Here is an 11,014-nt window from a genome sequence, read left to right as displayed (position 1 = left end):
CACAAAGTGTTCTGTGGCTCTGGGCTAAAGGGCTTGCACTTTCTGGAAGAGAGTTGTGCCACAGTAAGCTTTGCTGCCAAGAAATTTCCACTTGTAAACATTGGAATCTTCTTGTATTTCAGGGGGCTGGGCTTCTTAGCACTAAAACCTGTTGTTATGTGGGGAATAGAGTTGTCCAAGACTACAAAATAAAAAAAAATACCGTACTCACAGACCTTACTTGGCTACTTTACTCAATGCTGCACCCACGTACCTGGTTCTGTCTGATTTCAGAAGGAATTGAAGGTCAAAATCCTGGAAAAGGAGCCAAGACTTAGGCTCCTAAATTAGTTAGGCACTTTGAAAATATTACCCCTTAGCCTTTAGACTGCTTAATGTAATTTTCACAAAGCTGCTCATAGCACACAGTGGGATTAAAGTAATTAAAATACCATGGTACACCACATTGGCAGTAATATATAATCTCCCATATCGTGTTATTCAGAAATAACTTAAGGCAACTACAAAGTGAGTGATCATTAAATGGCACTGAGACTTCTATAGTCCAGATAATGGCCACAATTACATTCCTTCATTAAACAAAATACACCTGCACTTATCATTAGAAAAGACAAGAAAGATAACACAGCTAAAAAGTTGTTTGCTGGAACAGGTTGCCCAGAGAAGTTGTGGCTGCTCCTCCCTGGAAATGTTCAAGGCCAGGTTGGATGAGGCTTTGAGCAACCTGGTCTAGTGGAAGGTGTCCCTGCTGATGGCAGGGGGGGTGGAACTGGATGAGCTTTAAGGTCCCTTCCAACCCAAAACAGTCTATGATTCTATGATTCCAAGGGTTCAAATCAAGGGTGTTGTTTTGTTGCCTAATGGTGCTTGTTTTTCAGTGAAAAATACTTGTTGAGACATTTCTCTTCCATAGGTTTTTGGGGGCTTGTCAACAATGCAGGAATATCAACATTTGGCGAGACAGGGTGGCTGTCTATGGAGAAATATGAAAAATTTGCAGATGTGAATCTCCTTGGGAGCATCAGGACAACCCTGGCATTTCTTCCCCTTCTAAGGAAATACAAGGGTAATGCTAATCCACTATTATTTAGAGTTGTAGAATAATTAGCTTACTATAATCAGGGTAATGTACCATCTATAAAAGAAGCCTTAATTTTCTCTCATTGAACTGAAATGACAGCCTCCTTCTTTGTGGCCTGAAAGAGCAACTTGATCCTGAAAAGAGGGTAAAGTCGTAAGGGGAAAAAATACTCTTAAAAGATTTTGTCTTTACAATACTTAGAAAAAAGTATTTACAAATAATGAATTATCTCAGAGTTTGACTCAAAAAAAAAGAGAAAAAATGCTTATAGTAGATCATTCAGCCCAAGCAAGTCTTTGTTAAGTATTGACAATAGGAAAACACAAAGATCCGATAAACTTCTGCTTGACTTTATTATTTAGGCTTTACTATTTTACCATTTGGCTATTAGGAGAGGAAGGATGACCCTACAGAGGTGAACTAGAGACATCTACTTTCCAGTTCCAGGCCTAGCAAAATCCTCTCTATGACCTTGTCAGGAAACTTCAAGTATGTGAAAGAGTGCTGTACAGAGATGCATGGGTATCAAATGGGATAAATGTATTTGCATGGACCTCCGTATGTGTGGGCTTTACCCTATCTTCTGAGAAGAAATGGTTGAAACAGCCCTCTACAGCATTGCAGCGTGTCTCAGTTGCTTTGCAGTTTGTTCCCTACTGCTCCCCATCTGTATTTGGAAAGAAAGATACCCTTTTCCTTTCTGCCCCATTTGCTTAGCTTGTCTGTTTAAGTTGTAAGCTCTTTTAAGGTAAGGATTTGTTCTGTGTGTAGAGAGCATCAAGCACAGTAAGGGCTAGGTTTCATCTGGAAGCTCCAGATGCCACTGTTACACAAAATGTTGGTAAGATAAAAGCATCTCCTTTCTGGCTACTCTGCCTCTTTCTGCTTGGTTGCCTTTGGTTGATTATATTCTGATGCAAAAAAAAAAAACCCCAAAAACAAAAAAACCCCAAAACCTTTAAATACTGCAAGCTGGATGTGTTGTTGTAAAACAATGTGCTGTTGCATATACCCAGTGAGTGCCCTACGTGGCCATTACACGAGGAGACATCACTTCTTTTCTGTGATGTCCTACTTACTGCTAAAACTTTGTGATGCTGATCCACCAGAGGCATTTTTCTGACTTCATGAATTGCAAGGGGTTGCTTTGAAGTGAAAGGGACTACTTGTGTGTAAGATATTAAGCACAGCATAAACTTTTAGAAGATTTGGGTCTGGATGGCTGCACATACATAGTACTGTAGCTCAAAGGAGCACTCTGCATCTCACTCCTGGCTGTCAATGCTGCCTTTATTAACTGCCCACACTCCATTTTCAAGTCCCATCTATGTAGGAGAGGAGGCCAGGGCATTTCTAGGAGGAATCCTAGATTTCCTATCTCCTTACTTGCAGGAACAGCCAGGAAAGCTAAAGCTCATGTTTTTTGGGGCAGCAAGTGACCTCCCCAAATGAAAAGCTTGAATTATGGATGTTAGAGCATTCTCTGGGAAAGCTGGGTTTCAGTTACCTTAGGCAACGAGAGAAGCTAAATGACGTGTCCCACATCATGGGTGTGTGCCCCAAATCACTTAGCTACTGGATGAAGGAGGCAGAGGTCATCCTACCATCACTTACCCAGTAGTGATGTTCTGAAGGAAGGGGCTGGTTGCCATTTTAGGATGAGCATCTGTTCCAAGAAAAACTTCAAGTTGTAAAGGAAGATATTTCCCTCTAGCCTAGAATTAAGCATCCTACCTTGAAAGGAGCAACGTTTCCCCATAACTTTTCTAGATAGCCATGCCAGCTGATCAGCAAGCTGGTAGTTGTTTTGTTATTGTGTATAAGATTTATTCCAGATGTTATGTAGGAAGACAGGGAACCTAATTCAGAATGACAGACTTCACAGCATTCCCGTGATACCCTTTTGATATCCCACAAGCCAATACTGTTTGGTCAGGTCTGGGGCCCAGATGTCATCTGCATCTGTGGCAGCAATAGGAATGCAACTGTCTTCTCTGTATTGTTGGCAATGAGGCCGTCTTCTTTCTCACCTCTGGTATTTATATATGCCCATCACACATTTCTTACTCTATGGTATGACTCTGTGATAGAAGTTTACAAGTAAACAACAGAAATGAACCACAGCCTAGTGCCTCAAATCAGAAATCTATTTAGTGTGTACCTGCACTTGGCAAGAGCTACAAAGGGGAAAAAAACCAGCACAGATGAGGGAATTCACAGCAAGGCAGTGTAAGGCTGCACACATTTTGTCAAGTCACCTTTCTCTGGTGAAGCTTATCACTCTACAGTCTGATTTTGACTTTATGGCACGGTTGTAATCCAGGTCAGTGCAGAGACATCATTAGCACAGAAAAAATGGTATTGGTAGTTATATATCCACCATAGGGAGAATCATCTGCTTCTCACCTCTGCAGTCCTTCTCCTGTTACCAGCATAGTCTTTTATTACTATTATTCAGTCTCAAGATTTTAGGGGACTGCTTTGTTTCCATCTATTTCATGCTGTCTCAGACTCAGAAGGAATAAGCAGCACGTTGGGAATGTGTTACACTTTGTCTAGTCCAGGATCTGTCACTAGAGGGAAGATTTTTGTGTGAAGTTCCCTGCTTAACAGAACTGAGTGCATTTCTGTGCTGGGACTGCACAATTTCACAGCCCAGCTTTGGCATGCTATGTAGTAAAACAGCATCATGCTAAATACCACGTTATAGCAGTTCAGAAGACTCAGGTAAATCAACTCCATGTTAAAGACTGAGAGTGAAGTTATGTTATTTCCACTATTTTCTTTCCAGGACGCATTGTTTTCATGTCCAGCATTATTGCCTATGTTGCTCTGGGAAATGGTATTTATTCTATGACCAAGGCAGCTATTGAAAAATTTTGTGATGCTCTAAGACTGGAAATGAAGAAGTTTGGTGTCCGGGTAAGTGATGTAACAAGTAGCTGTTGTGTGAAACTCTCTGCTATTTCTGAAGTAGATTTTCATATGAGAAAGAGAGAAATTTCACTCCGGAAACTTTCTACAGAGCTGAAAAGCATCTTTTTGTGGGGAAAAAGGCAAAGCGACTTGCACAAAGAATACCAGACAGTGGCAGAGGAGTGGCAGTTTTGGCCAAGAGAACAAGAACAAGCATATGGAAAGTAACATCTGATCTTGTGCAAAGTAAGCTCCATGCATCCCAATGAGAAAGATAAAGATCAGAGCTGAATCCATGGGTGCAGGTTCCTTTATGGCTAATCAGTGAGCTGGAAATCACTGAGAAGAGCGGATGCTTGCAGTTCTGAGAAGGCATAGCATAACCTTCTCTCTGTGCCAATACTTGGGCTTCCACCCATCCTCTACAGTGGAGAAACCTTCTGAGCCAGGCTTGCCTGGGAAGAGCTCATTAACAGTACCAACTAACAAACTTTCTGTGGGGTGGCTGTGGGAGCAGAGAGCCCAGACGTGAGTGCTGTGCAGCCAGAAGGAAGGCTTGTCACCTACCTGAGGGGTTCTTTCTTCTCCCCCATCAGTGCTTAAAAACTCCTTCCTTTTTGTGGGAACAGCTACACTGCAAGAGGCGGCATCATGCAGAGTAATTACGTTTTTATTCTCTTAACCTAAGAGGCTCTAAGAGTGTTCTTAGTGCCCTGTTTAAGCAACACTGATAGTCAAACCTGAAGCTTAGATCACTAAGTAGCTTCACTAGGCTTTTTCACTGGAGTCATTCCACTGCTGAAACACTCTTCTCAAACACTGAAAGTCTTCCCTAGAGGATTTACATTGGTGTATTTTATATACAGAGATTTACAGCATTGTTCATAAGCTTTGTGTTGGAAGTAATTACAGCTGTGCATCCAGTAACGACCCCTCTCAGGTAAATATAAAATGGTATAAAATGCATGTGATTTTACACATCCTAATACCACACAGCATGATGAGTATTTAAACTGATTAGCTAAGGATAATCTCAAGTAAATGGAAGAGCTTAGTTTTACAGGTTAGCTACTCTGGTCAATTTGGGATTTTTACTGTTCCCCTACCCCCAGAATAGCCCCAGCACAAGAGTACAATGAGCCAGACAAACATTTCTGGAATATCTCTGAGAGTTATTTTTCTGTTTCTCACTGTATGCAAGACACTGGCTGGCATCTGCCTCAGAACCTATCTGCAGAGAGCCTGAAGAATACACAGCCCCTGTGCTCCCTTCCTCTGCTCTGCCATTCCCTTTGCCCTTTCAGGAGGAAGTCACCCAGAGGTGGCAAGGAACAGATGGAGCTACGGCTCTGTGCCACTGAACTCTGGCCTGGCAAGTCAGCTGCTTACAGGAAACAAAGTATGTGTCTTCTATTAGAAAGAAGGCTACAGAAAATCAAGGAAGGGGAAAAAAAAAATCTCCCCTTTTCTCTTAGCCAACTCCAAAAAGCTCTGAAACATGAACTTTTTCAAACCTCATTTGTTTAAAATAAATGTGGGAACTTTACGATTGGCATTGGTTTGGCTAATACTGAACACTTGAACACAGCACCCAAAGGGAAAGCTCCAAAAGATGCCCTGGGACAAACCTACCTGAGGCAGCATAAGATGCCCCCAGTTACCCATGTTGTCTCTCTGCTGGCGCTTACCCACATCCCCTCCTCCCCACGTATAGCACCGGTGCCTCCGCTCCTCCCGTGTGCAGTGAGCTGATCCCGCACTGACACCCAGGTGGTGGCTGCTGGTAGATGGGCTGGGTGGCAGATCAGAGACATTAAGGTTTTATATTACCACAGACTTCCCAGAGAATGCCATCCCCAAGTCTCTTACATAGCTCAGCACTGTTTTTCCTCACCTTGTGTTGTAGTCTTTAGAAATCAGGTCAGTTAAATGCTATAGAAAAAAAAATCTCCCCTTTTCTCTTAGCCAACTCCAAAAAGCTCTGAAACATGAACTTTTTCAAACCTCATTTGTTTAAAATAAATGTGGGAACTTTACGATTGGCATTGGTTTGGCTAATACTGAACACTTGAACACAGCACCCAAAGGGAAAGCTCCAAAAGATGCCCTGGGACAAACCTACCTGAGGCAGCATAAGATGCCCCCAGTTATGCACGCTGTCTCTCTGCTGGTGCTTACCTGCATCCCCTCCTCCCCACGTATAGCACCGGCGCCTTGGCTCCTCCTCTACCTGAGGCAGCATAAGATGCCCCCAGTTACCCATGTTGTCTCTCTGCTGGCGCTTACCCACATCCCCTCCTCCCCACGTATAGCACCGGTGCCTCCGCTCCTCCCGTGTGCAGTGAGCTGATCCCGCACTGACACCCAGGTGGTGGCTGCTGGTAGATGGGCTGGGTGGCAGATCAGAGACATTAAGGTTTTATATTACCACAGACTTCCCAGAGAATGCCATCCCCAAGTCTCTTACATAGCTCAGCACTGTTTTTCCTCACCTTGTGTTGTAGTCTTTAGAAATCAGGTCAGTTAAATGCTATAGAGTTTTTAATTTTTCAAACTGTTTGAAAATTCTAAGATTTCAAACTATTTGTTGCCTACCTACGAATAGTGTGAATGAGCCCGCTGCTAACTGAGGAGAAGAATCCATGCTGTGAGTGTGCAGCCTGCTCTGAAATTCCCCAGAAGCCAGCAGAACAGCAGCAACAACACATGCAAAGAAAAGAGGAGAGGCAGAGCAGCAAAGGATTTGTGTGTTTGCAATTCAGATCTACATGCACAGAAATCTATGGAAATTTGCTTATGACTTCAATGAGAGCTAGACCAGGACCTCTGGTCTCCTCTGTACCTGGCTGACAACATCTATTTTCCTTTTAATTACACCTACTTGGGGAAAACAGTAATTCTTTCCCCAGGACCTTCTAATTTTCTTTGACAACTCTTTTTGTCCCAAACTGAGGCAAAAAATTACCAATTGAAAGATTTGCCCCTGAGTGAAAAATCCAGAGTATTCCACTTTGGAGACATCAAAGTCATACTGAAATGCTTTGTCTCAGTATTGTCAAAACATTTATAGCATTAAGCATTCTATAAAAATCAAAGGTGCACTATTGCATTCTGTGGAGGTATGCTGAGTAGTCAAAACAAGCACATTAACATCAGAGCGAAATGAGGAAGTCAGAATAAAGCACCTCGGCAATCTTAAACGTTTCACGGGAATATATTTGATTTCAGTCAAAAGTTTTCAAGGTTAAAATGTCAACAAAGCAGCATTTTCTGGAAGAAATCTGTCTGCAGAAAGCTTTTGATCTGTTTTACTGACTATAGCATTTAATTGAATTCAGAATGGCTGATTGCATCTTGATCATTTTTACATCTTGCTTTTAGGTCTGTATTATTCAGCCAGGAAATTATGCACGCTCTACAAAAATCCAGCCACCGGTCAGTGCTGAAGAGATTTGGAATGAACTCAGTGAAGAGGAAAAGGCAGTTTACAATGAAGAGTACGTTCAAGAGCGGGCAAACTTTTTCAACAGCATTCTCAGCGAAGGAAGCACTAACGGCAACGAGGTTGTAGATGTTATGGTAGATGCTTTGACATCTCCTGCACCCAAGGCACGTTACATGGTAGCGAAGCTGAAGGAAAAAGCGCTGGTGGTTGTGTGTGCTTTATTCCCCACCGTTGTGATGGATTCCGTTTTGTCTTATGCTCTGAGTAAAGTAAAACTTGTGTAGCCTGTGTTGGTAACATTCAGTAACCCAGGCAGGGCAGGTTTTTATAATGTGAAAGCCAGGGGTGAATCTAAAGCCCCCAGAAATCGGTACAATGACACCAGTTACCTGATACAAACTTTAGAGGGTCTCCCTAGTTAGGACTGTCACTTTTTCATAGGGAAAACCATACAGGACCCCATGTAAAATTAATATATTTTTCTAGGTAACTTTATTTCTCCCATGTGGAAAAAAAAATATAGCCACTTATGGTGCTTTAGGTATTGATTAGAAAATTGAATGCAGCTTTTTCTAATGCAATACCAGGTTACTGTGTTACATGATGGAGACAGAGTGGAGCATATCATACAGGGCAACTGCACACCTGAAATCATTACAGCAGACCTGAAAGTACCTTATTTGTAGGAACCCAATTAGTGATTTATTATACATCCTGGGAAAAGGATAATGGAAAAGTTAGGAATGAGCAAGAGACATTGAAATACTTTGAATTAAGTGGCTGTAGAAAGTTAGTAAGGGTCGAATAATAAAGTTGTAATATGGAAACAGTGTCTTGGCTAACTACAGTTCAGCACTTTTTCAGGTGTTCTGGATAAATCTGTAACAAAGCCAATATGTCATGGACTTTGGGAAAAAAAGTAGCATATTCCATTTACAAATGAATATTCAATCCTAAATAAACTCTTATCTTTTATCTAATGTATTGATTAATCAATGTGTTAACCTGAAGTGTAGTCAGAGTGCTGAACACCGAGGTGACAGATACCAGTACACAGTAGCAACCTGTAGCCTAGAAAGAACAGATTCAGCCTGGAGCTCTGGTTTTGCTACGGTCTGATGAAAAAAATACCTACAAACATGAACAGAAAAATGTTAACAACGTGTATCTAGGAGAGTAATCGAGCACAGTGGCTTCATTAGCAGTCCCCTACTAACTGTTGTGGAAAAGATTGCTGGTTTACACATACACAGTTTTAAATTTGGCTTAGTTGTGGCATAGCAGAAAATCCAAGAACTCTGGGACCAAAAGATCCTGGAATAGGTGGGATCAGCTGTGGTGACACTGGTAGATACAGGGCAGCAGTATGGAACATTAGCCTCCCCCATGCCAGGTCTCCCATAGCAAACCGAAGACTGTGCTGAAAATTGACCTAGTTAACTTTTTGTTATGAACTAGAAACTGCATCCTGTACCTGGGAAGTGTTTCCTTGTGTCTTTAATTAAATACTGAAAAAAGTTACTCTCTCTCGTGGTGGGTAATTTGTCAGTCTGAGTCATGAACATAGGCAATATGAGCAAACAGACTGACTATTCCGGGTCCTCTCCTGATACACTCAGCAGTGGAACAGCCATCTTACTGCACCTTTTTTAGGTCGTGGGACATTTTACTTCTCTTTCCAAATGCTGGCCCCATTCCTGGAGCTGGCATTGGCAAGAGAACAAGCCCAGGGCTCCCACCTGTTCCCCTGCCCGTCAACAACAAGATTATCAGATGATTATCATCTGCTCTCCTCATTTGACCACAACTAAGCAAGGCCAAGCAAGGGAATTGGAACCAGGCTTATTCCAACTGAACCAGTTGATTTCTTGTCTAGGAATTCCCCCTGCTTGACCTCAGCCTTGCATTGCTTTGGAAGAGTTGCTGTCATGCTCTTAGCCGCTCTTTGTGCAGATTACCCTTCCTTACAGTAAGTAGCACTGAACTCAAGAAGCAGCTTTGAAACCCAGAGGTTTCTCCATCAGGCGCAGGATACCTGTGCTTCTCTCTGCCTCAAAGACAATGTCACTTTCCATTCCATGATATCCCTTCTGTTTGCATTTCTACAAGCTACTGCAGTAAGTTGTTGCTGAGAGCCAGCACCACCAGAAGAGCTCCTTCCCAGATACCAACGACATGAAATACTTCCAACTGAAAATTCCTCCTTTATTTGCTGCCTGTGTGGTGAAGCAGTTGATCAATATTTCAGCAGTCTCATGTAACATCGGATGAGTAACACTCCAGAACATTCATTCCTTCATCTTGGAAAACAAAGGACTTGCAGTGCGTAGTATCTCACGAGGGGTACGGTGACAGGCTGGATGAGAACAGATGGGGCAAATGAAGGCAGTCATTGCTGTCTAACCTGTCAGCCTGGAAGCTAGCTGAAAAACAGCTACAGCATTACTATCTTTTGTCTTCCCCCTCAGCTTTTTAGTATTATGATCTGCATATAAAGAACTAATCAGGAGAGAGTCAGAGCTTCAGTTATTAACAGGCCTGCTGCACTCCCACTGAAAGTCATCTGGAATCCTCCCACTGAGTTATCTGCATTCCAAGGCACAGCGATAGACAAGTACACATGAAAAAAAAAGTATCTGGAATAATTTCAGAATCCCTGGGCTTAACAGGAAAGAGAATCTCATAGGAAATGGTGATGAAAGAGGCGCAGCACTCCCTCCTTCACAGGTCTCGTAGGGTACAGAAGTTGCAAGATCAGTTACAGAAGATTTTAGTGAACAAACGTTGCTAACCAAGTCAGTGACAAATGCCAAGGACCCCCAGAGTTGTCGGCTCTTCAGCTGAACATCTGCCCACCTACATGTCCCAAGAAAGCTCACCTGACTGTAGGGATCCCAGCCCTCATCCTGGCCCACACGGTACCTGAGGAGCACGTGCTGGGAAGGGTGCAAATGCTGGACTGACCCACCATCCCTTTTGTGACTTGGCCACATCATTGGGTGAGGAGTGCCTCCCTCTTGCCCAGTAACCATCACCTTTCCCACCAGTCAAGTTAAAGTCCAGCTGCATACCAGAAGCCTGTATTTACAGCATTCAAAATATGCAAATTACAGTGATTTAGGAAAAAATTAGGTGACAAAAATAAAAGAGAAAAAAAAAATACTCTATTGACACTACTCTTAAATCTGAGATGCTCCTCTCCCCATACCCAGCTAACCTGCTGCAGATGCTTTCCTGGGATTGTTTTTCTATACAGTCTTCATCTCAGATTGCATTCAACAGAGAGCTTCTTGGCAAAACATGTTAGTTTTTATCACTACTCGTCTTTTATAAGCACTGCTGACAGTTTGGGAAAACAACCACCACAACAGAGATGCAGCTTTCCTCCCAAGTCTCTTCTCCAGGGACACAGTATCAGGGACATACAAAGTACGTAAGCAGACATGACACCACCACGGCTTATGAAGAAGTCCACTAGCTGTATGAGCATGCACATGGATTTTACAGTGGTTTGGTCAGGAGGTAAATTCCAGATGTTGTGGGCTGTGGTGGTTTGACCCACAGTGGGACCA

At 42.7% G+C, this 11,014-nt stretch overlaps 1 protein-coding gene across 1 annotated transcript; it reads left to right on the top strand.

Annotated features, from left to right (window-relative positions):
* Positions 1-913: 913 nt before the first annotated feature.
* On the top strand, positions 914-7,726 carry LOC104518681 (D-beta-hydroxybutyrate dehydrogenase, mitochondrial; the record flags this gene model as incomplete). The annotated part of the gene is made up of 3 exons (XM_010169555.1): positions 914-1,066; positions 3,873-4,003; positions 7,379-7,726. Coding segments are annotated over 3 exons (632 nt in total), but the record flags the coding sequence as incomplete, so codon positions are not given.
* Positions 7,727-11,014: the final 3,288 nt, after the last annotated feature.

This window comes from Antrostomus carolinensis, unplaced genomic scaffold (assembly GCF_000700745.2).
Source record: "Antrostomus carolinensis isolate BGI_N321 unplaced genomic scaffold, ASM70074v2 scaffold31456, whole genome shotgun sequence".
Classification (NCBI taxonomy): domain Eukaryota; kingdom Metazoa; phylum Chordata; class Aves; order Caprimulgiformes; family Caprimulgidae; genus Antrostomus; species Antrostomus carolinensis.
Note: the sequence above shows the minus strand (reverse complement) of the source record. Positions and strands in the feature narration are given on the sequence as shown.